This window comes from Melampsora larici-populina, assembly GCF_000204055.1.
Source record: "Melampsora larici-populina 98AG31 unplaced genomic scaffold MELLAscaffold_38, whole genome shotgun sequence".
Classification (NCBI taxonomy): domain Eukaryota; kingdom Fungi; phylum Basidiomycota; class Pucciniomycetes; order Pucciniales; family Melampsoraceae; genus Melampsora; species Melampsora laricis-populina.
The window spans coordinates 634,397-659,364 of record NW_006768802.1 but is presented as its reverse complement, the minus strand read 5'-3'; the positions used below and the strand labels follow the sequence as shown (position 1 = coordinate 659,364).

Sequence of the window (24,968 nt, the reverse complement as noted above, 5' to 3'; positions counted from 1 at the left end):
ATGTAAAATATTTTTGTAGGGTTAATATTCATTTGACGAAAAGTCCCATGGACTCAAGTCGTGAGAACAGTGCGAAAAGACTCTGATGCAAAATGTTTGATATTTATTTGAGGACAAGGTTGTAAAGATGTCGGTATTATAAAATGCTACCCTGATAGGATTTGTGGATCTATAATACATTGATAAATTATTGCTGGAGTGGTTTAGTGGGATGAAAGAAAATTATACAAGTTTGGTTTGTGATACTACTTATGAACAGTTCATGGAGTTTTGAAGAAGCGGTGGAAGATGACAGATTGCTGCGCCAGCGCTGATAACCATTATCTTCAAGTGGGAGATTGGACAAATTCAAGTGTGAATGAATACCAAGCTCGAGGTTTTAGTGCCGGGTGCTTCAATATACAAAGGGGGAAAAGTGAAGTTCATGAGTGGTGCAAGGCTCATGAGTGATTTGCCAAAGGAAAAGTATCTGACCGAAGGGCAAAGAAACAAGTTGGATGCATTTAGAAAATTGTTTGTTGGTTGAAGTGAGATGGAGTTGAATTACGCACCATAATTCTGAATGAATTGATTGTTCTCGGTATTGTTCTGATCATCACCAGCGGCAAAGTACTGACCGAAGTGAGAGCCGTGGTCAGCAAGCCGAGTTACTTGATCAAGGATGGGAGTCAATCCGAATGCATCAGGGATCTGTTGTCCTTGAGGCTGTCCTGCTTGGTCATTTGTTGTGGGAGCAGGGGGAAAAAGTAAATCAAAAGCCTCTTGGTGTGCTATTGGATTCGTCCACATGTTCTGCTGATTGTCAGGTACCGAAGAGTATAAATAATTATTGGCTTGCTGGTCTTGGGTAGAGATGTTGAGAAATGAAAAGTCGGCAATCGATTCTCTGGCTTGTTCCTCCGCCAAAAGTTGAGAGAAATTACTGTGGACTTGGTTCTGGTTTAGCATCATGTTTGGATAAAGGCTGTTGGTGGGTAAGGAGCCGGTTCGGTATAAATCCGGAGGCATTGCTCCACCCAGGTGGCTAGGAGGTTCAGGCATCAAAAAAGCAGGTTGACTAGCTCGACGACTGTCATGTACCTCATTGAAGTATCGGTCCATATTGTTACTGTTGGATGAGCTTGTATAGTCGTTCCCGAACGGCTGATTGAAATCCAAATATGTCTGAGGATATTGAGATGGAAAGACAAGTTGATTGGATGTACGAGATGAAGGTGAATCAGAGGAGTTTGAGTAGTCATCGACAAACTGAAAGTGGGGCCCATGTGAAAAATCAGACTCCATGTCTTGTTGGATTGGTGTGATTGCGCTAGAAAACCCTGATGAATAAGATAGTTGAAGGTTGCTCTCAGAGCGGTGATTAGAAAAAGGTTTCGAGCTCTCTGGTACTGGTGTGCGCTCGTAAGGCGAGCTTCGAGTACTGGAAATTGAATTTCCCCTGCGTGGGTGACCAACAGGAGTCCCGATGGCGTCTGTCGAGCGCCCACGAGGTATCTTGTAGGTACGCGATGACTTGACCGTGGGTGTGATCCCATCGGACTGGAGTGATTGATGTGGTTGAATTTCAGTGGGCAAGGGTAGCTGTAAATCTTTATAGATCACGGCTCGGGAGCGAGCATGAACTTGGTGATGTTCCGCGGTGTGAGTGATCTCGTGTTTCCTCAAATCATACGAACGCTTAAACGTCTTTTCGCAAATCTGAAAGAGAACAAAGAGTTAATTTCGAAGACTGCGAACTGCATTTACAGAGACTGAGTGACTCACCCCGCAGACGTTGGTTTGCAATGGGCAATGGACTGCCGGCAGCTCAAAAATGTAAAGTCAGGGCTATTGTAAAATGGAGACCCAAATGAAAACTCACCCATCATGTGCGAAGTCATATCTTGATAGGGAGAAGTGACATAATTTGCGTTAAGTCAAAAGGTCAATGTAAGTTCGAATGGAAATACTTACGGTCTCTCTTGGCTGCTTTGTGATCACATCCCTGTAGGTTATGACGAATCAGTTATACACAAAGGAGGTAAGATAATTCACATCACGTATTTCTCAGCTGCAGTTCAAGCTCAAATTTCCATGTCGTTTCCTGCCGACGTGTACATCACAAAGGTGATTGAATAAGCCCTGGGTTTGTGCAACAAGGTTAGAGGCAGTCATGTGGTTTTCAAGACTAAATGAGTGGGAAGAGCTTACCTCAGCAGTTCCAAAGGTCAGTCCACAAGAAGGTTGGATCCATTTGCAGATGAGCGCCATTTTGTACGAGTGTGTGAAGATACTAAGGATGATTTGTTTTCAATCCAATATGCCAAGATAGGGTACAAATCTTCCGACGTGATGACAAGTGTTGAGGATAGCTGAGATTGAAGCCCAGTTGTGCGGATTGATATTTTGAATGAAGGGTATTGGGAATAGTAAACAAGAGAATGAGGAAGAAAGTGGAAATGTCTGCAAGGTGATTGCCAAGGACCAGGCAATGGATATATCGACTGAAGAAGGGTCGAGGACCCATTGAACGCGTTCATAATTTAATTCTTGAAATCGAAGACTGGTCAGACTATTTTCGCTTCCAAGTTCAACCATGATTGAATGATTCGACAAGTCGACTCGTAGAGAACTTGACCAGGAAAAAACACCTCATACCTATCAATCGTTAGGACTAGCTGTCAGTTTTTGAACTCACACTTCGCTCAATACCCAACCAACAGTGAACACTGACTCCGATTCATTGGCAGACTTCAGTCTGACCACCTCGAACGTGATAGTATTTCTTTTTTGATTGCTGTTATGGCTGAGCCACCTCCATGCTTGGTGTCTTCTAAAATCTTTAATGAACATGATTCTCGCTACCTTTGACTACGCAGGCATGTCATGGCTCGGTACCTGACTTTATAACAGCACAACCCATCATATATTGAATCATGGCCAAAACGCATGTACCTGTTGAGCAGCAAATGAAACATCGCTGGCCGTTTCGCGAACCGAGAGGAGAGCAATCTGGAGTTGAGTGAAGTAGGCTTCGCTCTTGGGCGACGAAGATACAGTCGATTTGATTGATCGAGGTTTGACCGCAAAATTCAAGTGATTTGGTTTGGGTCTCTCGTCAAGCTTTGTGAGATTGACTTATAGCAGTTCCCTACAGAACTCACATGACTGCAACAAACCTGAGTTTTGCCCCAGCTTACTCGTCCTGTCATCTTTCTACATCCAACACTCCCGCTCATGAGGCGCAGTGACAATCGATAAGTTAGTCCGAGATATCATTTCTCATCGAAAATGCAGAGAGACAACTCAATAACACAGCAAATCAGAATAGCCATCAAGGACTCCTAGTGTCCATAACAGAGTCATGCGTGCCAATCGAGCTCAATTCAATTTTCATATAGCCTATAATACTTGCCTGGATGGGACTCTGTTCCGTGTCAATTTGGAAAACCATGTCTAGATTCACTTGAATACATATTCTCTTCAAGCTCCAGCTCCAGCTCAGGCACAAATCATGATTGTATGATTTTTGAACGAAGCCCTGCAGTTGACAGATTCTGCACGTGAGGAATTCCTCTTGGATTCTTCTTTGTTCATGTTTGTTGATTCTTTATCTCTAATCAGCAATTCTGCATCAGTGTCACATATGCCTCTTGCTTATTCAAATTGCGCCATGAGTTACAAGCATCTTTTGGCCACCAAGATATTGGTCCTCAGGGCTGACAGTAGCTCTTTATGTGTCCATCTGTTGATATGAATCCCAATCCATACCTTGATAGGAACTTACCAATGACATGATGATGTTGCCATTTGTCATTTCACCAATTTCATATATTGGCATAGACCTCCACATAGCTCATTCTTGGCGTGGGTAGGATTTCTCTTGAGGTCAAACACTGCTAAACACCCATGCGTGATAACTTGGCTTAAACAAGTCCAGTCTCTGCCAAGTTCTGATCGAGTATTCATGTTTCACTCTCGGTTCTTCACATACTGCGTGATATCATCACGAGTGGCCTACAAGAGAAGGAACATTTCCAATCACTTTCACATCATCAAAATGTTTGCCTGTTTTTCAAAGTCCGATAAATCAAAGACTCGATTAGCTGAATCTGCGAGTATGAATAGCCCAAGCTGCAGCTCCAGAGATGGTCTGTATGGTAACTCAGTCCGAAAGCTTTTTCAATCACTGGCGGAATTACAGAGCTGTGTGATATGATAGTGCTGCATGCCACAACACATAAATCGTTGCCAGCATAAATTATAGCTTCTCCTTAGCCAAAGTCTGAGTTCTGCTTTGAAAGTATCGCCGTCCGAACCACGCCAAAGCACCGAGCAAGACAAAGATAGCCACGCCACCGGCCAGACGATCAGGCGAATGGGAAAGGGGTCTGAATGTATGCGCATAGAGTCGGGAGTTTGAAATTTTGGGACTAGATTAGTGGTGTTGTGACGATGGGGCGTATATGAGATGGTCAGAGTTTCGGACATGGTGGTGCCCTCCGTGAGAGAGACGTATCATTTACACAAATGAGTGCACAAAGACACATCTCTCAAGAAGATTATGAGATGATAACCCAAAATACTTACTCTTTCAAAAGTGGTTCCAAACCACCCATAGCATGTAAACTTGCCAGATCGTCCGCCCCACCAATATGTTTATGTCCAATGAAAATCTGTTCGTGGCGATTGGGATCAATATGTAAAGTAATTAGGAAATCTATATATGCGCCAATCAGCGTCTCACGCTTACGTTAGGAACAGTTCCTTGACCGGTCAATTTCAAAAGATACGCCTGCGTTTCAGTCCCTTCCTGACCCATCAGGTCGAGTTCGAAAACTTTGGGGTCGGCAACCTTATTCGGAATCGAAGCCAGAAGGTTTTTGGCGCGTCGGCAATAAGGGCAGTAGGACTTGGAGTAAACTACTATAGGATGAGTTTTGATCGCTTCCTGAAATTGATTCCAGATCCGAAGAAAGGATATATGAGTTGAGGGTTTATCCAGTGCGGCAGGACGCAAAGATTCGGTCATCGGTAGACTGATTTGCGAGCAACACGAGTGCCCGCTCGTATCTGCTTATGAGAATTGAGACATGCTCACATCCACGTCTTGTTGGGCAGTCATCTTTGAGGTAGCAGTTGAACTTGAGTATATTTGAATTCAACTTGATGATCAGTTGTAAATGACCGATTAGGCGATGACGTTCAATGACGTTGAGTCTGAGACAGATTGAGACTGTGTGTAGATTCTCGGCCCTGGGTTTTGTTGGTGAGCTCGGACATCAGCAAGGATGGAAATGCCCGGTACCGCGCCACGTGAGTCGCGTGTCAGTTGAAAAATTATCATTGATGCCGTGAGCAGCATTCTCTCCTCATCCTCAACCTCCGTCGAAACGCAATCCAGACGAACTACTTCCGCAAACAAGCAATTATGGAATTTGCTTTGGATAAAGAAATCAAAGAGGTAAAACATGGAACATCTAAATCTGAACCCGAAGACCTTGACCATATCAAACCCAACGGTGAAACAGACTCGTTACCCAAACCCACAGTTCTCGGTGTGTAAATCTGGAAAGGCGACATTGGTTTCTGAATGCTAATGCGTTTTGGAAATCCAGAATTATGGAAATCGCTCAGCTTCTTCGATCGCTTCCTGGCCGTCTTCGTATTTCTGGCGATGGTGTTAGGGATCTTAATTGGTAACTTTGCCAATGAACAAGTCCAAAGACATTTGAATGGAGGGGCTAAATGGGGGAATGTTTCGATCCGTATGTCTAAGAATTCTCTGATGCGTGAATTATAAGTATGCACGGTAACCTGATTATGAGCCTCTTGTTTGAATGTACAGCTCTTCTCATTGGCCTACTTATTATGATCTGGCCTCCGCTGTCCAAAGTCGAATGGGAGTGCCTTCCAAGGTTACTCAAATCCCGCGACCTCTGGGTACATCTCACTGTCTCCTTCGTCTTGAATTGGCTGGTCTCTCCATTTATCATGCTAAGCCTGGCTTGGGTCACACTTCCAGAGAGCGCACTTGAGCGTGAACGCGTTGGGGTCGTGCTTGTTGGTGTAGGTAAATAGTATTGTATTTGAAAACACTTCTACCACTAATTAATGGCTCACTCTTGCTCACTCTTGCGCTCCCTCGCGATGTTGTGATGTGTGTAGCCCGCTGTGTAGCCATGGTTTTGTAAGCTCGAGCTTGAAAGTGGATCAAAGGATTCCTTCTGATCGACACTGAGCCTCGGTGCGCACGATTTCTGTCACAGAGTCTGGAATGGAATCGCCCAGGGTGATCGTGACTATTGGTGCGTCGATACGTCAGAAACACCGCTGAATGTGCACTATGTGCCCATAATCACTCTCATAGCACCATCATATTCAACCACAAACTCACGCTACCTTCAATCCAAATGCTTCTCCTAGCGCGATTTTAGTAGTATCTAATTCCATCCTTCAGATGGTCTTGTTTGCACCTTACGCATTGCTGTTTGCCAATATCCTGTGTCGCTCGCCCACCTTGACAACACCTACATTACACCTGGACTATGGTAACGTAGCGCAGTCTGTCGGTATTGTAAGTCATACTGTTCATTTCTTCAGCCTCAATTGCATGCCTGGTTTCTGTACTGATGAACTTAGATATGCTTCTCGCACTCCACCATCAACGGTCATTCGAACCCATTTGCATAGTACCTGGGAATCCCCCTGGTAGCTGGGGGCTTGACTCGCTGGATCGTATGCACTTGTCTACTACCAAGTCGTCGAGCGAAATTCTACCACATCTGGGGCCATGTCTCTGGTATCGGATTACTGTATGTAATCACTGTGCTTTTTGCAAACCAAGTGAGTAAAAACATTTTTGGCATATCTATTCTCCCTGTTCCCGCTTGAACTTAAATTTGTTCATACATAGGGCAAACATATCATCACACATATTGGACGTATCTTCAGGATCTGCGTTCCGTGAGTCAACTTTTCAATTTGACTGCAGCTCATCTTGTTCTCACATTTCTGATTCGGGATGACGCTACCTTCTGCCAATCAGTCTGCTTTTATACTTTATCATTGTTTGGTCAATCACCTTTTTTACATTTTGGAGAATTCGGACTACGTCATGGGGAAGAACCTACTCCAGCTACGAGAAGGCCGTCACGCAGGCTTTCACAGCGGGTTCCAACAACGTATGGATAATGAACTATCATCTTTTATCCTCAGACGATGTTAATGAACTTTTGCACAATCCTGATCATATGATACACAGTTTGAGTTGGCAATTGCGGTTGCTGTGGCTAGTTTTGGAGCCGATGCGCCCGAGGTTCTGGCAGCAACGTAAGCTGACATGATCTCAGAACAAACATTGAAAATGATGTAGACCTTGACTGACTGACATTTTGAAAAATAGTATGGGTCCTTTAGTAGAAGTCCCAGTTCTGCTTTTGTTATCCTATCTCGCACTTTATCTACGGGATCGATTGAATTGGTCCACTAAGTCAAAGACTGGATCGGATTTGTAGTTTAGGATTTTTTGTTTCAAGTCTTTTTGCAGTCAACTCGACGAGTATTTGTGTGTATGAGTTTTTGGAAGGTGTCGGTGATTTAGTTCTTCAATTCTGATTTGGAACCCTTATTGTATGTACATAATCTTGAACCCAGGCCCCATATAGCATTGTACCATCATTCATGTTCAAGTTCCTCATTTCTCTGGCAAGTTGCTGCCCGCTCCCTTTCTGGGTAAGTATGCTTACGTATGGGGTATTTTGAAGCATATCTCACAAACCTATCAATGCTTCACAGCTTTCCCCTCAGCCGATGTCATCGATTCTTGATCAATCTTGGCAGCTGATAAAGAGCCAGGACTGGCACAGTTTCAGGTGCATCTTATAGCCCTGAGTCTACATCTGATCTGGTTTTCAAAATCCGCACTTTTATGTTGACTCCTTCCGTTGGTGGGTTTTTTAACCCTTGAGCGGCTATGTAAGCCCATAACATTGCAACTTTGCCCCTATCCGCAATCAGGGGCTTTAATTTCGAGCCATGTACCAGCAGTTACGAAAGAAGAGCTTAGAGTGATGCAGATCTGATGTGTGTACCAGAGAAATCTTTAGGAGTGAGAGGGCAAACTATAGGGCAAGTTGGCGATTGGCTCATCTGAGAATGCCATGTGGATGTTCGGAGAAAGACAAGATGTGGTTCAAATATTGATATGAAGCAGCGGATAACCACACAAGTCTGATGGATGTGTGTGATACTCAAATCCTCATAAGCCGACCTGCAAAAGTCAAAAGTCGCACAATCTCAGATGCCATCCGAATCGATGCACTGTACTTTGAAACAAGGAAACTGTAATCTGTACTTGAACTTGGCGACTATTTGGACTGTTTATAAGTAGGGTGTTGAAGTGCGAGTTAAATTTTGCCCTCCCCAACTCTCTGCCCCACTCGACAATATCGTGACTCCTGAAGTAGTTCAATTGCGTCACCTTGCCTAGCTCAGCTTTTAGCCTTTACAGAACCTGATCCTGAGATCCGTCCCGAATCTGAATCTATCATTCATAAATCCTTATCCCGATCTCTATCTTGTATACGAAGATTGATCAAAGACCTTAAGACGTTGGTCTCCGAACTGATCGATACATCGGGATTCGTTCAATTATCAATCCTCTCGGGCGTCTCGGGTTCTTGTGCTTCGAATCATCGGCTGATCAATCCCGCAAACATCTTTCATTCGTGTGATCGGCTCCTAACAGCGAAGCGAGTTGGATTGCACAAGGCGTTCTCAACTGCAGTGCAAGCGGGATGTACGTCATTCGTTTCGCAATGCTACAACCTAAGTTTCTGACAAAATTTGGCTTCTGTTATGTTCGAAGTAACACTATCTTGCGTGGGTTAATTCGAACCGAGATATCGTGAAAGCTCCAGTATTGACCTCGAAGAGACAACAAGCGCAACTTACAAATCAACGTCGGTGCAGAAGCTGACAACATCACGACATGGCCTACAGTAATAATGCATCACCGCTCGGAACTTACAACGTGCATTCCTGTAATGTGCTTTACAGTCGAGCTAAGCGTGATCACACAGAACTCGAGAATGGATATCAACTCTGGTTGGCTCAAAGAGAGAAGAAGAGAAGAGGATTTATCACCCAGCTAGATAGACAAAATGCCGTCTTGGCTTCGTTGGACGGAGCCGATCAATCTTCATCGTCTCTCAAGAAACGCAAAGCCGCGGAGGCTTCAATGGCAAAAACTCAAGCAGAGTTGGACAAGATGGACAATGAGGATCAAGAAACTGCAGACCCGGAGATCTTAAAGCGATACCCGCACTCAATCACCGCTCAGCGTCCAGCATACCGCCGGGTAACTTTTTAACTTTTCCCTTGTTTTTTGTTTCAAGATGTTCTCAAAGCTGACCAAATGTTACATGGGGTTCTTCGGTATCAGCTGGCCTACCAACTTGCCGCTGAACGGTCGGAGGCACGCATCAAAAAGGCTGAAGAAGCGCGAGAACTCGCTTTAGCTCAGCAAGCCGTCGACAAAGCGCTAGAAGGGCACTCCATCAACGACCAACCCGCTTCCGGATCAGGTGCTCCGGCTGAGCAAGAATATGAGGAAGAGGGAGAAGAGCCGCAGCAGGAGGAAGCCTCCTACGATGAAGCCCCAGAAGATGTAAGTAATGCGACTAATCTATTGACTCGCAGCTTTCATCTTATGTCTGGAAATTGACGCTGCAGATATTTATATTCTTTAGCAACCTGCAGCTGCTGCTGCCCCACCTGCCGCTCGACAATCCACACGAACAGGATTTGCATCTGGGGTGAAGATTGACTCCTTCTTGGCCCGACTGAATGGTCCACCTGGTAGTATGACTCGAAAAGTGGGCATGAATCGACCAGTACCACAAGAGGCCCCGTCAACAAAATGGACTTCTAAATGGGGTCTACACGATGTCAGGGCAAGTAAGTTTCAGCACACACCTAAAAATGGATGAGACGCTGTTTTGTAGGATATGTTGAAAGGATACTCGGAATTAGTACTTTTCACATTTGAATATTATATTTTTCATTACAAGACACGTGGGCCGACGTACTAAAAGAAAGGACAATGGTGATATGCTAGCTTTTCCTGTGTTTATATCACTTGTTATGAATGTCGATTGAGTTTGATTTCAGAAGGCTTTCATGATTACCGAGTAAATTGAACTACGACTCATGACTCTATAATTTCAGATGATCACTTCACATCCATATTGCACATCTGATATGATCTTATTCTAAGACTGAAAAGTTTGTTATTCAGGCTACACGAGTTAGAAATGTTTGTATATTATTCCGTATATCCTTCATTTGATCAAATATCGGCTTGTACTTTGGTTTTGAATGATCTTGGACTACAAATATAGCAATGCAAAGTTATATGTTCATCCAACCTTGTAATATTCCGCGGTGTCACTAGCCTGGTTTAAGCTGACAATGGTCTGGTCCCCCCTGGAAGAGGAGCAAGCACAAAGTGAATGATGGGCTGACTGAGGTAACTTAGATTCCTCAAGTTCGAGATGCAATACCCCTTAACTTGGGCTGTGAATTTCAGTGGGAGAGGTATACAATTGCTGTTTTCTTCAACATACTGATTGAAACTGACAACATGTGCTGGAGAAGGCCTGAAATACTTCTCCATGGTCTGTGTTAAGGCATGCAGGGAATAAAGAACTTAAGAAGCACTCTTGATAGGTCAACGCTGAAGATACCAAGTGATTGTTTCAAGTTGGTGGGTATTTCCTCAGATCTCCTTTGCACCTCGAATTACTGATCATATATTTCAGAACATGTCGCTTGATCAGGTGCTAAAGAGTATCTTGAGAGAAATCTGGCCAATATACTCAGTTTCGTATTTTGACATACAAGTAGGTTCCACCATTGTATCCCATTATCCGTATCTCTAATCTTTCTATTCAGCTGACAACACGATCCCGTGAGCAACAGAAACACACCTTGGTGAGGTGCTCTCAACTACTGTGAATTGATCCTCAATGAGATAAGAAATGATTTGTTTTCTCTGGGAGTGGATGGAGGGTACCAGAATTCTTTGATGACTCCACTCATCATGCTGCAAGGATGTTTAGTTTGATAGATGAGTCTGACCACATAGAAAGATTAGCCCAGTGCATCCCTATAAATATATTGAGATGAGGTTGGATAAAGGTGAACTGTAGGAGTTGCAATTGAGGTGAGCTCTGGAATGCAGCTGGTCTGCTTTGCAACTGCAGAGGCAAGTCTGGAGATTTTAGCCACTAAAATCTTCTACTCCTTCATATTTATTAAAGATTATGTGAAAAGACAGACCTACATCCTCAGTGTGATTCACATCCCTAGTGTTGTATCAGTTCTCAAAAATATTTGTTGGACTATCTTTTACAGTAAATGTCCTGTTCAATTCATTACTTGCTTTGGGAGCAACCAGCACAATTAAGTAATCTGTACTCCAACAAGACTACCGAGATGGCAACAACCAGAAATAGATATTCAGGAGGATTTAATGACATTAATTAAACAAGGGCTGATAGCTTAGTCTTTCTTGGAGGTAAAATGAAAATTTGGAGCAAAGACTACTCAGAATACAGAACAAAGTGAAAGCAATCAATCAAACAATGAAATCAAAGCAAGTAATTCTTGAAATCAGGGAAGGCAAGGAAGAGCCTTGAAAAGGTTAAAAAAACTAGGATGAGGATGATAAATTCAAATAGGGGTAAGTTTCAAAGAATGGAAAGATGGTGGTTAACAGCGCTGGCAAACAACATGATGACGCACGTGGAAACATAGACAACATTGAAACAAACATCCAGAGAAGAATTGAATAAGTATTCAACTTTATGAGATTTCCACATGTTGATGATAAGTTTCCAACCTCTAGGAACGATGCTGCGTCCCAAAGAAAATTTTTGGTATAAAGAGCATATTCTCATTTAAACTCATTGAATCGTTGGATATCTACAGCTTTGAACCAGTTGAATCCTACCAGCGTCAGCTGATAAGTCTCAACAAACAGTGAAGTGTTGAATGATTTTCGTGTCAGTGCGCTTGCATTTGAAATTCCGATGTTTTCAGACTTGAGGGCGACATAGCTGTCCAAGCTTGGAGAAGGTTCCCGGTATAGCAAAAAGATGTATCTATGGGGATCTGAGCTGCATATGAGCAGCGAATTCAGTGCCAAGGTGCAATGAAAAATATTATGATCAGCTTGCATATTCTACATCTTTGCATTCCCTGTTTCAATGTGTCGAGGCCGGATTACTTCATGACTAAGAATCGAAAGTACCAACCTGGGATCAGGGCCTGGGGGATAGTATGGCACAATTGGCAACCTCGTCTGGATTACCTTCTCGGCATCCGAGGCGGTTTCGTTGAGTGATGACGAGTTTGAGGAATTTGACAACGTTTTGATTATCTCATTGTAGCTGGTTGGGCGCAATCCTGGTAGGATCCAGTGACACCAGTCAGCGTAAATCGGTGATTGCGGAGTTGGCGCGTCTGGATCTATCAGCATCAAGGTGTAGCTCAGAGAACACTTGGTTGGGTCCTGTCGAGTGGATCATGTGTCAGCCAGCGTCTTGACATAGGAAGGAGCCCACATCCCGCAAGGCGAGGTTACGAGGGTTTCGGCATCTAAAGTGGAATGAACGCAGTCTAGGAGAGTATGTACTTCACTGAAGAACATGATGTTTGGTGGGTTTGTGCATACTGTTGTCGGAAACAGGTTGCCCATTGTTACTTGCGACCCACCATAGCTCAAGATCAAATCAACTGTAGGTTTGAATCCTGAAGGAATCAAGGGATTAGTGCCCGCGGTGAGGTTAGCTGCAATCAATGAGTGCATGGTTTCTTGGAAAGGAGCTATTTGTGGCATGACTTATAAGTTATGTGGTGGGGTGTTGAATCAAAAGAGATCAGCGATTATATATACGTACATACATATGTCGTGGTCCACACTTTTGCGAGAAAGGCTCGCAGTCAAAGTAGATCAATTGAGACTTATCTCAAACTGCGAGGGATGCTTGAAACTTGTAGCGGACGATCCAAGGAGGAATGAGAGTCGCAGTACATGTAATGACATAACCCGTCGCCGCACATCTCGCATATCTGTGGCTGCTTCTTGTTGATTTTCTCCTTTTTGTAAAGTATTTGGCATGATCCGCATGAAGACGACGCCAACAATGCTTGGTGTACATATACGTATTGCTACTATAGTTGTCGTACGCACTGCGGAGCTTGAGTCTAAAGTGTGATGTCGAGTTTTGTTTAGCGACTCAAGATTACTTCGGTGATCTAGTGGGCAAGAAGAAGGGTGCCTCAAGCCCTTCGAATTTTTGGGAGAGAGGTATGATCTCCTCCGACACAGAGGAACGGGAGTTAAGCTTAAACGGGAGTGAAGTTGAATGACCAGGTCGAATACGTATCGATTGTATCGATTGCCTGTCTCCGAGCCCCCATATGAAGGACTTGTTTTGTAGCTGGGTTTCACATACGACCTCTTTCGACACGATTTCGTGTACTTGTCATTGCTTGTCTCAAATATTGATTGCAAATCGAACTAAAAAGCCAACGCTTATATAAAGAGCATTCCTCCAAACGAACCGCCAAAGCGCCATTGGATTTTTCGTTTTCTGCCTGGCGCTTGAGGGTCTTATCGCGAGCTGGCCACTGTGGTAAAACTACCTTCTTATGAGGTCGCAATTGGGGACGACTTTCGTTCGATTGGCGCTGATAGTCATAATCTCCCTGGCACGAGATCCGCTGCTGAACTTTCGATTTGATGGCTTCGTAAGCGCTGTTGAAGTCACGCGTTCCGGCACTCTCAACGGACCGGTGGACAAATGTTATGTTGCTCTGAAGCACAATGAGCCTCAGTCCGCACCTGCTACTGCACACAATTCCACTAGCGTAGAAACAATTGACGACAGTAACGTGATATCTGCAAGGCTATTGACGATCGATCCGTTCGAGACTTCAAACCGAATTGTCACCCTCGATAATGGAAAAGATTGCAAGATCGCCGTCCTACTGCTAGTTAAGGAATGTAAGTTCGCGTCGGGAAGCTCGCCAGTAAAGTGGGACCCGTGAGTCCCATTTTTTAACGAATCCTATATGGACATTCTCACATGACCCACATTCACTTGGGTGTCTAGACGAGTAGGCTGTCAGATGCACTTTATATCTGACCTACGGTGACCATCATTTCTCTTTGTCAACTAGACAAAAATCGCCAAAATTTAAAAACATTTTCTTCATGTCAAGGGGAAGCCGATACCCACCTCAAAGAGTCTATGCAAATGCGAGATTTCGAAGAAGATCACTTACAACTACGATTACTACCAGTCCGACTCAGCATTTTCTGAAGCTCACCGATTCATTCGGAGTCTCTGAAACACATTTGCACAACAAAAACCGACATGTGAAGCGTGATAACAATCCAAAGTCTGAAATCACGATGGAAGAACCTACCACCGATCACTTGATCACATACAAAGGATCGGGATGTCAATCTGGTGAGAGTTCATATCAAGGAGCAAGGCCTCAACTCCCATGGGACTAGTGAAAAGTGATGGGCACTGACAATTCTCGAATTCCCTTTCATGAACCCCGTGCAAAATTCAGACTACTACATCCAGCTGTATGGGCCAACACCTCAACCATGAGACCTTGAAAACCTTTCACAATGGTCTTCGATGTGCTATTACGAAGCACTTGAACCTCGCCTACCTCGCAGTCAGAAGAGACCCTACACCACGGAAACCGGAGAACTCGAATGCCCCTTGTTCAATACCCGGCGATGCCTAAGGCCCCTCGTATTCAGACATGTATAGGTGTTTTTTACTTCCTCTTGCAAATTGCCTGACCCCATATGCATCAGAGGGGCAAGGTTTATCTTAGTGATCAAGATGGAAAGATGCTATCCAGGTTGTGCTTATGGCTGAGTCGTCCAAGGTGGTAGTTCTTGTATTCAATTTCAGGTCACAAGCAGTTGGGAAGACCGATGATTATGGTTTCAAAATGACGATCCCTGAATAGCCTTGAATTGTGTATCTCGATGACAGGCTTAGCTAATCGAACGGATGGAACGAGGGGGCGGGAGATGGCATGCAAAGAAGATATGGAAAAAAGTTTAGAGATTGAAGAGATACGGGAAAATGACACATGTGTCTAGGTGTTTTATTTCTTGAATCATTGCCATTTGTTATCTCATCCTTGATGTGTGAAGACAAATTTAATATGTCACTGAAGCACACTGTACCCCACATGAGTACATTTTTGTAGTATAACTTGATTTGACAGGGGAGAGGTTTATGGAAGAAAAATAATGTTATTCATACTAGATATCCTGCATCCTGAGTGTGATTCTTGTGTGCACTGCCTGAGCGAGTCAAGCCCGAACCAGATGAGCTGTGGCCGGATAAGTGAGTACTGGCTATCTTTCACACTGAGTTCCACCCGTTTAAAGCGATGATGTCTTCTTTCGCATTCGGCTGGTTTGAGTAACACCTGGTCAAACTTACACATCAAATCTTGAAGATTATCAGGGAGCAGCAGAGACGCAGACGCGCTTCTTCAAGGAGCACTCTGTGTTTATCACTACTAATTGCAAGTAGGCAGATCGGCTGTCCTCATGATGAAAAGGGTATGTATACCCAGGTTGGGCCGTATTGTATCTAGGTATCAAATATCATGTTGTCTCTTGAGATGGCGTGCTGGATGGATCTTGGTGGCGAAGGGTGATGTTGGTGCTGTGTCTGCGAGATCTGGTTCCTTCGCACGGGCCCACATGTGAATGGTCCTTAATGCTCATTTTGCGTGTGCACGTTCTCGCACAGTATATAGGAAGAGGAAGGCCGTCATGCTCATCGGGAAGATCATTGGCGATCGTCTTGCGTCCTCTTACATCTCTTCTTGCCGGGAGCCTCATGGAAGGTATTGCACTTCTTACATGGTCGGAAGGTATTCCTATATACATAGTCGTCGCTAGCTGTTGTCACAGGATATTCTGATGTAAAATGATGGTCGGGACACTGGGGAGATATGCACCGAGCACAGAAACTTCATTCTCCTGTGGCAGTATAGCGACAACTTCTGCTTTACATCCTTGAAAACTATCGGCGGGAAGATTCCGGGAGTATATTTCGCTCGCGCAACCCATGGAGACGATTGAGCAGTGCAAAGGATACCTAGCTATTCTTGGAGCCGAGAAAAACGCTACTATAACTTGACTAAAAGCAACCATAGGTTACGGACAATGAAGCATAAATCAAGCAGAGCGCGTAGGAGCGCGTAACATAAATGACAACAAGAATGCAACTGAACATGAAACGCGGATGATGAAGTCACTTGCAGGATAGAGATTGAACTTGAGTAAGCAAGACTTAAAGCCGACGGATCAACAACACGACAAGGAGCATGAAAAGTATGTAAAATGCATACGATTGAAGATAGACCTTCAATGTTAGCGAAAGTATATAAATGGTGAATCAAACGGACTGTGCACAAAAGTAGCAATAATTAAAAGATGAAAAAACAGAAATCCGAGTCATAAAAGTCTTCCTATCGTTACAAAGGTCGCGGTGAAGGGGTGGTCAAATCAAGCCAATGACGATCGAATTTATACACTGGAGATTGCATTGGGAAGGTAATCAAAGAAACATGATATCAGATCAAAGCTGTGCATCAAAACGAAAGACCTGGTGGTTACTATTAGCAAAAGCTAACCATGGTCGAAGACCATGATGCCATAGTAAGATTTTTTTTTGATAAACAAGAAATGATGTTTGAAAAATATCATGATTCATTGTATGAATTTATCTTTGGAGTTGGTTCATCTTTATGGTAGGAATTATAAAATTACCATGATTGCTTTTATATCCTCATCAGTCAACCAACGAGATGACATGGCTGGATCTAGGTGGTGTTTGAAAGATTGTTAGAGAGCACTTCAATGGTATCATTGCACTGAGCTAAGAGGAAACTTACAAGCTTAGAGCTTGATGGCCTTTTCGTGGATATCGGAATCATGAATCAAGGAACGTCGGAATCGGATAGGCGGAGTTCTGGATAACTTTGAATCTTGCGATTGTGATTCTGATTCTGATTTGACCATGCCACAAAGGATGCTCACACACACGAGGACCAAGAAGGGTAGACGCGAAAAAAAGTACATCCTTGCAAATGTGAATTATATGTGGATCGAGAAGTGGTTTTGCGAATGATCGATAACGATGGCGACTTTTTATGAGGAGGATTTAGAGGAAAGAAGAGATTGCTGAACTTCAATCAGGTTTTGAAATTTGTTGTACACATGCTATCTCAAGACCTGTCTGATATCGTATTATTAGATTGTCAATGAAAGGCGACATAATCTCTGGGAAAGCACCCTTCGAGTGAGATGAGAGAAAAAACGGGAGAATTTAAAATGATGAATTCAGATCTACATACTTTATCCTGTATCAAACAGTTGAGTCTTCACAATTGCCCTCTCTTGCCTTGCCTTCCGGCAAAGCTTCTCCGATGGCAAGTTGGCAACCGCTGGCGACCGCCAAGAGTGTTCTCCTGTGTACTCTCAACGTTGGCATGAAATAGAGATATTTTTCAGGACCCTGGAAAGCGCCGGTCGAGGTGTGTGACGAAAAAGGTCGGTTTTTGGTCCGATTTTAGGCCTATGTTAGTGACGGAAAAGGTCGGAATTGGGCGTTGCGAGTGACATGTTGGTGACGTGATAGGTCGGAATCGTAGGTGTGGCCGGTGGGTGGCCAAATGTTCTCGTGTTTGTGACGTAAACGGTCCGAGAAAAGTGGATGAAACACAGGAAAAGATCAAAGAAAGAGTGAGAGATCTGTAAGATGTGGAAAGATGCCAAAACTGAATATGAATCCAACAGTATGGCTGCAGATGAGTGGACCTTTGCTATATGTGTTTCCTCCATCTCAAGGCTCAACTATCTACTCGATCACAGTAATTATCACGGCTTTCGAAAATCAGCTCAAAGCTTCAACAGCTACTGGAGCCAAGGTAGACACAGATTGATATATGTGATCTATTAACGGTACTCAAAGTTGTGTATACTTTGCTGTGCATAGTTTTCTTTTCTTTTTTCACAACTTCACACAACCAGAGAAAACTATGTTTTTGGCTTGTAAGTACATATCTTTGAGCTTCAATCAAGAAACATACATTTTCCAAGTTGTTTGTAGTTGCAAAAAAAACACAAAAAAACTATGCACGCCAAAGTATACACAACTTTGAGTACCGTTACAAAAAAATCATGTTTTCAATTACTCGTTCTCTCAAATTTCTTTGTTGTTCCTTTCTGTTGTTATCATCTACTTGGCTAGCTTGTTGAGTCATGTTATATTTGGAAACACCACTTTCCCTGCAGTTTAGATGTTAGTGACAAAAAAGGTCGGAATCCGACTTTTTTTTGAAAATTTTCCAGAGAAAGGTCAGAATTTACGTCACACACCTCAACAGGCGCTTTCCAGGGTCCTTATTTTTCAAACTTAACACCCATAGTTCATCCTGATGACCTGTTCCTTCAGACAATTCAGGTCTATTCAGGTATGTATCCCAAGCTGTGTACACTATGGGTCAACGGTTGACAGCTCAGGATGTCCGTTATTCATCCTCCCCTAGGACATCACCTAACTTAACAAAGTCCCTCGATGCCTCAACAGCTGTCATTCAACGAGTTGAATCCACATGTCTTGGCATGAGGGACTTACCCCCAACGTCATGTTTTTGGCCTGAAGGCTTAGGCTCTTTTTGGTGGGGACAATCATTTGAATTGAAGCACTTCACAACTCACGAAGGATTTTCTGCCAACCGCTCAGCCAAGTATGCGCTCAATCTGCCTACACATCTTACAATTGAAAGCATCCCTGAACGTTGGTTCCTCGCTGAGCTACATCAAATTGCATTTGTGTAATTTTGACATGTAGCTCGACTAAGGTCAAGGACTTCTTTGGTTCTATAGTGAGCAGTCCCCCGACATAGTCGAGCTACATGTGGAAATTACGAAAATTCAAATGTATGTAGCTCAGCAAAGAACGAGGGGAATTTGATGAGTCCACCTGTACGATATGGAGCAAGACTCAGCGCACATCTGTGTGCACGGTTGGCAGAAAATCTTTGGTGTGCTCACGGAAAAGAGGAAAACAAGATGCCCTCCACCAAGAAGGGCCTAAGCCTTCAGGCCAAAAAGCAGACATTAGGGGTAAGTCCCTCATGCTGAGACATGCGGATTCAACTAGTTTGAATGACAGCTGTCGAGGCATCGAGGGACTTTGTTAAGTTAGGGACATCGCACGGATGACTGCAAGAGATCCTTGCAATGTTTTGGGTTCTCACTGTCAACAATTTGAGTCCCGCTGACACATAAGGCAGAACCCTGAGACAAGTCCCACAGCGTGCTCAGAACTTGACAGGGGTCTGAGATTGAAAAAAAGTCTTGTTGAGGGACTTCTCTTAAGAGGAGCTCGTGCGTTGACTTCTTGCTAAGTTCCTCTGTCTCCCCCTTCACAAACCTCAAACTTGAACTTTTTTCTAGCTTTGTACTCCATATCTTCTCATCAACCTTTGCTTTTGGCCTCATTTGGCCTTGTTCTATAGCCATTTTTATCCCCTTCATCTTACATCCACTTCACAAGTCAATCCAATACTTATGAGCAGGTCTATTTGTTTGTCCTCTTATATTGACAATCCCTCAACTGCCCCCACTCTCTTTTATACAAGTCTCAACCCAATTTTTTTGTCATTTTTTTCCTTTCTTTTTGTTCGACTGTTTGTACTCTTTTTTTTGATGATCCCAATGGATGAAATCACAAAATCATGCTTGCTTACTACATATGTATCATTTTAACCTATTGCCTCAAATCACGAACTACAAAAGGTCCCACTGCGCTGCGGTTCAGGCACCCAGAACAGCCCAGAACCCAATTCAAAAACGGTACAAACCATTTGAATAGCTACACATTTGAATGTAGTTTGGTCAATTCAAACGGGGTTCTCAGCAATTACAGAACCTAAGGCAAGGATATCACACCAATATCCTTGATCTCATCCGTGCGACCTCCTCTGTGAGGATGATCAACAGAGATCGGTCAGATCTCCGTTGGATGTTGCAAGCCAAGATATCCGCTGGATGACCTGATTGGACCGTAGTGTACAAAAAGATCACCGTGGAACCCTGTATTGCTCGATACGAGTTATAGCGACTCGTAGTATGTAGCTAAAGGCAGAACCCTGGAATACCCCTACAAATCATGTGGGGGGCGCGAGGTTGGCAAAAAAGACGCGCCCAGGCGCGCTCAAGGGGGATCAGGTGCGCCCGTTTTTTAGCTGGGGACACGAGAGGGCGCAAAAGGCACAATATTTAGAGGCAAAAATGTGAAATTTTTATAATCATGGGCCTCAAAAGTGCCTTCATCTAAAACAAATATATACATATGACTATCCACAGAGGTCATTCCCATCCCAAGAGTCACCTTCACTAACACTGTCATCATCTTTTGCTTGGTTGGTATGATCATCTGGTGTATGATCAAAAATACTGAGATCAAATAAAGAATCAATGAAACTATCCTGATGTACATTGATATCAATTTCCACATGTAAGTCATGTTGAGCAAAAACACCATCCTCAAATTCTTGCAGGTCGTCAACACCCAAAAAAATGCCATTGGTGGACTCATCCTCATATTCTACTGTAGTTATTCCTTCTCCTTTTGCATCTTCACAAGCCTTGTCTTCTGCTCGCAATTTGAGTTCAATCTAAGATATCATCTTCAGGTGTGTCACAGTCATAGCATTTTGATACTTAGTTTTAGTCGCTTCCATCAAGTCTGGCTCGCAGCGCTGCGCAGCGCTGCTAGGCCATATTTGGAAAGCGCTGCGCAGAACGGGGTGTCTCAAAGCCGGCAGCGTTAAGGGCAGCGGGTCTGGGGTTCAGGGGGTTTTGGGAAGCTAAAAGCGAAGTTTTTTCTCGCAGCGCTTCGGAGCGTTGCCGAAAAAAAAAAAGGTTTTGTATTTTCTTAAAAAGAGAATGTAAAAAAACTGTAAAGAAAAGACCGTAAAGAAACATTAAGAGACTGAGACAATGTTTAAACAAAGTGTACTGTAAAGACTGTAGAGAAATACTGTAAAAGACAAAGGGAAAACAATTGAACTGTAAACATTATATAGAAACTTTTTAAAGGAGTGTAATGAAGATAAGATAAATAGAAGGTAAGAGTATCAAGTTAGTTTTGATTTTGTCTAGTCTTCTTGACCAGGAACTTCTTGGCATATTCAATCACTTTGCCCACTTCTGCAAAGTCACCAGTCAAAGGTATTCCTTCGATTACCCATATTTGACAACTAACCAACATTTCAATCAAGCAAGGGACTAATCCTCCTCGTTCTGCTGTACATACACGTCCCGCGATTGAGAAGGAACGTTCAGGGGCACCGGATGCCGCAGGTGTTGCTAAGTAGTCCCGAGCCAAAGTCGATAAGACAGGGTATTTACCTTCTTGAGTCTGTAAGAGATCAGAGATCAGCTTTGGTAATGAAGTATACAAAAGATGAAAGACGAGAAATTGCTTACACTCCACCACTCCAGAGCATGATCTGGGTTGTTCACATCGGGCGATACCATTGGGTCAATACCCTGAAGGTATCGGTCGAGCTCATCGAGGTTGCTTGAGGTGACTACTTCGTCATAGAGATGAAGGAAGGATGGTCCAACATCTTTGTTTGAAGTCTTGATTGCCAAAGGTGGAGAGACTGGTTGATTTTGAACGTCAGTTGCATCTCGTTGCGAAGTGAATACAGATTGTAGTAATTCTTGGGCTCGCTGGTGATTGGCCAAGTCTTCTCCAAAAACGTGAGAAAAGAATCTGACTCGTAATCCTGGGTGAAAGACGGCAGCAAGAACCAGGGTGTCGCATCCAATAGCTTCCTCCAGATAAGTTTTGATCTTTCCAATCATGACGTCCACCATAGGATAGAGCGGATCGTTGATGTGCATATTATTTAATTGGCTTTCCATCGAGGACTTGAGCTTCACATACTTGGCGATAACCATACACCCTGTAGGTTTATCGCCTTCCATTTGTCAAGTCAGAATCTTGTATGGCTATCCCCAGACCCGGTCAGGAAATGTCTAATCAGTCAGGAGTCACGATGTAAGATAATAGCAAAAAATAAGAAACTTACTGTGAGTATGTCCAACATATCTCGCATAGCCTGCCAATCCCCCACCGAGAATTCCAGCTCTTCGAAGTACCCGTGTTTTTTACCATCTTTTCTTGGACGACGCTTCCTTGAGTGAACTTCGGTCAAGTCATCTCTCGTGACTCGATCAATGAGCTGAATGAAGTACAAAGAGATCAAACAATTAGTTCAATTGTTCACTGAACTGGGGATCAATGCTTTGATAGAATATGTAAGACACTTACATCGCGCGCCTCCCACATCCGCTCCCAGCGTTCAGCTTGTATTCCCCACCGAATACCGTGGCCTGACAAGAGAGCCTTCAGCGCAGGTAAGTCGTCCAATTTACGTTGAACATTAGCTTGATGTCGGCGTCGATTGAAATCTGCACGGTGTCCACTGGAGCGAGTGAGCTTCTTGTTCACCTTATCCATCTGTAAGAGGTAATATGTCCCAAATTGATATTTCAGTCATGTGAATGTAAGCAATAGAAGGTATTACATTACTTACATCATTACTCAAACCTTTCATATAAGTATCCCCAAGGAGGTAAGCGGTCTTACGGTTACGGTAGTTTTCTGGCTCGTCTTCTTCTTCGTGATCTTCTTCTTGGGGGTCAGCGTTGGAATCTGAATCATCGGGTTCGCTGCTCTGATTACTTTCTAATTCGTCATTATCATCATCTCCACTCATACTTTCACTTTGATTAACTTCTAATTCCTCCAATCCAGACTTGAGGCCATCCAACTCGTCCTCCTCCTCGATTGAAGCCAACACTTCAACCGGTGGAAACCTACCTAAGGTGTTGTGGCGGATGCGCCTTGGTTTCATACCTAGTGCGTCCAGCCCGGCCTTGACTATCAGTCCCATTTTGTGACAGAAGCAACGAATCGACATTGATTTCGGATTCCAGCTGAGATCATGGCCTGATTTGTAACCTTCTTCACGGAGCTGACGATGCATCTCACGGCCTAGGGTGAAGTTGTTGCTTCCTGAGTCAGAAGCCATGGCTAGCATGTAATAAAGAAATATAAATCAGCATATCGAGTTAAATTGAAATGAAATGAAAGTAAAAAAGAAAAAAGAAACTTCAAAGGACTTATCTTTTTATAGAGATCGTTCTTTTTTAATACAGTTACCATGGGCTCAGCAAGCAAGTTGCCGTTGTGATGCCATGCAACTAACTTCATACTTAAATGTCGGACAACATATTTCCAGTCCTTTGTAACGTAAGAGACCGATGATCCAATGAATGCGTGAAGGTTTCCCTTCACCGTCCATACATCTTGAATCAGACAGAACTTGCTGTCCAGTTCCTGTAATAAGAGAAGGGAAGAATATCAATGAAAAGACGAGATAAATGGAGATGAAAGGAAAGGAGAAGGGAAATGTCAAGAAATGATAAGAGATGAAATTCAAACCTTGAGTTCCTTCTCAATGACTAGTCCACAAAGTGAAAGATACAGTCGTTTGGCCTCTTCGGCCGACCACTTTTGTCCAAAAACTCGTGCATCAGGTCGTAGCCAATACATTATTGACTTAAGGATTGTATCTTCGATACGAATGAAAGGCAATGCGTGCGCCACTTGCCACACCGAGAGACATTGATTTAATGTACAATTGGAGAAGGTCGGTGGTTTGTTGACAAAGGAAGTAAGAGATGTTTGATGATCTTGCTGGAGACGCTGAGCTCGGAGTTCATTCACAGTGGGAGGGAGCTTGGCGCCAGCGGCAATTGCCTGATTGCGACGTGGGCACCCCGCTCCAGACTTACCAGGTGCAGGATTACCATCTCGGTGCACTTTGAGGTTGGATCTTCGAGAGCTGGCACTGACTCGGACCTCCTTGTTACACCAGGTACAAGTATGAGATAGTCCCGGTTGGTCCTTTGCCTACAAGATCACTTATTGTCAGCTACACAGATACAAATACAAGCTTTGTAAGACAATATGAGCAAGATATCAGACTTACATCTTTTTTCAAATGCCAGGGAGGTCCAAAGTACTCAAATGGACAGTCAAAGTCGTCAGGAGCCTGATTCCTTTTGCGTTTTCTGAGGCGCGAGTTGTCCTCATCCGAGTCTTGTTGTAAGTCGACTTCGATCACTGGACCCGATTGGATTGGTACCTACAGATAGTGTTCAAAAACATGAACGATAGGAACATAAGATTGTCAATCGAAAATCGAATGAGATTTTTAGTAGATGGTACTGGACTTACAGGACCAGATCCTTGGCTCTTCTTGCCTTTTGAAGCAAGGATCCTTGAAGTAGAAGAAGAGACCATAGAAGAGACCATTCCACCATTGGATACTGATTGGGAGCGTTCACGGAAGGATCCTGTGCCAGTAGCCTGCGTTTAGAAGATAAACAATGAAGAATTATAAAGGTAAGACTCAAATAAACAAATTACAATTGTAGATTGTAAAAAAAGATGACTTACAGAAGATGCCGGACGTGAGACAGTCTTCGATCGTCCACGTGCTGGTTCACGAAACACTTCATTGCCAGGCAAGGAGGCAGATCGCTCTCGACGACGGTGGACATGGGCGTCTCTGACATCCCTGACTGAGAACAAGTCACCCATGCCACGTCGCGAGTCGGACAAGGGAATAATCATCCCTGGAACTCTTCTGGCCGGAGTGACTACACGAGAAGACCGACGGGGAGGAGGAGCGGGACCATCGTCGGTTTCATACCCAGTGGTCAAGAAAGACTCGATGGTTGGCTGCTTGTGGTTGTACCACATGATGTCTATAAT

At 43.7% G+C, this 24,968-nt stretch overlaps 7 protein-coding genes across 7 annotated transcripts; 3 read left to right on the top strand and 4 right to left on the bottom strand.

Annotated features, from left to right (window-relative positions):
* Window positions 1-543: 543 nt before the first annotated feature.
* Window positions 544-1,880, bottom strand: MELLADRAFT_90572 (uncharacterized protein; the record flags this gene model as incomplete). The annotated part of the gene is made up of 3 exons (XM_007413682.1): window positions 544-1,698; window positions 1,765-1,796; window positions 1,862-1,880. 3 exons carry the CDS (start codon window positions 1,878-1,880, stop codon window positions 544-546), a joined length of 1,206 nt encoding a protein of 401 aa, XP_007413744.1.
* A 166-nt stretch (window positions 1,881-2,046) lies between these two features.
* On the bottom strand, window positions 2,047-2,250 carry MELLADRAFT_90571 (uncharacterized protein; the record flags this gene model as incomplete). Its single annotated transcript, XM_007413681.1, has 1 exon — window positions 2,047-2,250. One exon carries the CDS (start codon window positions 2,248-2,250, stop codon window positions 2,047-2,049), a length of 204 nt encoding a protein of 67 aa, XP_007413743.1.
* Window positions 2,251-4,129: 1,879 nt separating this feature from the next.
* Window positions 4,130-5,137, bottom strand: MELLADRAFT_49690 (uncharacterized protein; the record flags this gene model as incomplete). The annotated part of the gene is made up of 4 exons (XM_007413680.1): window positions 4,130-4,370; window positions 4,570-4,655; window positions 4,733-4,930; window positions 5,081-5,137. The coding sequence occupies 4 exons, from the start codon at window positions 5,102-5,104 to the stop codon at window positions 4,241-4,243; spliced, it is 438 nt and encodes a 145-aa protein (XP_007413742.1).
* A 441-nt stretch (window positions 5,138-5,578) lies between these two features.
* MELLADRAFT_38316 (uncharacterized protein) lies at window positions 5,579-7,496 on the top strand (the record flags this gene model as incomplete). Its single annotated transcript, XM_007413733.1, has 10 exons — window positions 5,579-5,747; window positions 5,828-6,052; window positions 6,148-6,169; window positions 6,249-6,287; window positions 6,406-6,556; window positions 6,673-6,825; window positions 6,896-6,945; window positions 7,028-7,163; window positions 7,244-7,311; window positions 7,385-7,496. 10 exons carry the CDS (start codon window positions 5,579-5,581, stop codon window positions 7,494-7,496), a joined length of 1,125 nt encoding a protein of 374 aa, XP_007413795.1.
* A 1,475-nt stretch (window positions 7,497-8,971) lies between these two features.
* On the top strand, window positions 8,972-10,073 carry MELLADRAFT_109716 (uncharacterized protein; the record flags this gene model as incomplete). The annotated part of the gene is made up of 4 exons (XM_007413734.1): window positions 8,972-9,340; window positions 9,425-9,649; window positions 9,732-9,939; window positions 10,000-10,073. 4 exons carry the CDS (start codon window positions 8,972-8,974, stop codon window positions 10,071-10,073), a joined length of 876 nt encoding a protein of 291 aa, XP_007413796.1.
* Window positions 10,074-11,938: 1,865 nt separating this feature from the next.
* Window positions 11,939-12,853, bottom strand: MELLADRAFT_38287 (uncharacterized protein; the record flags this gene model as incomplete). The annotated part of the gene is made up of 4 exons (XM_007413679.1): window positions 11,939-12,161; window positions 12,300-12,341; window positions 12,411-12,556; window positions 12,680-12,853. The coding sequence occupies 4 exons, from the start codon at window positions 12,851-12,853 to the stop codon at window positions 11,939-11,941; spliced, it is 585 nt and encodes a 194-aa protein (XP_007413741.1).
* An 845-nt stretch (window positions 12,854-13,698) lies between these two features.
* Window positions 13,699-14,372, top strand: MELLADRAFT_65965 (uncharacterized protein; the record flags this gene model as incomplete). Its single annotated transcript, XM_007413735.1, has 2 exons — window positions 13,699-14,053; window positions 14,230-14,372. The coding sequence occupies 2 exons, from the start codon at window positions 13,699-13,701 to the stop codon at window positions 14,370-14,372; spliced, it is 498 nt and encodes a 165-aa protein (XP_007413797.1).
* Between the last annotated feature and the right edge of the window lie 10,596 nt (window positions 14,373-24,968).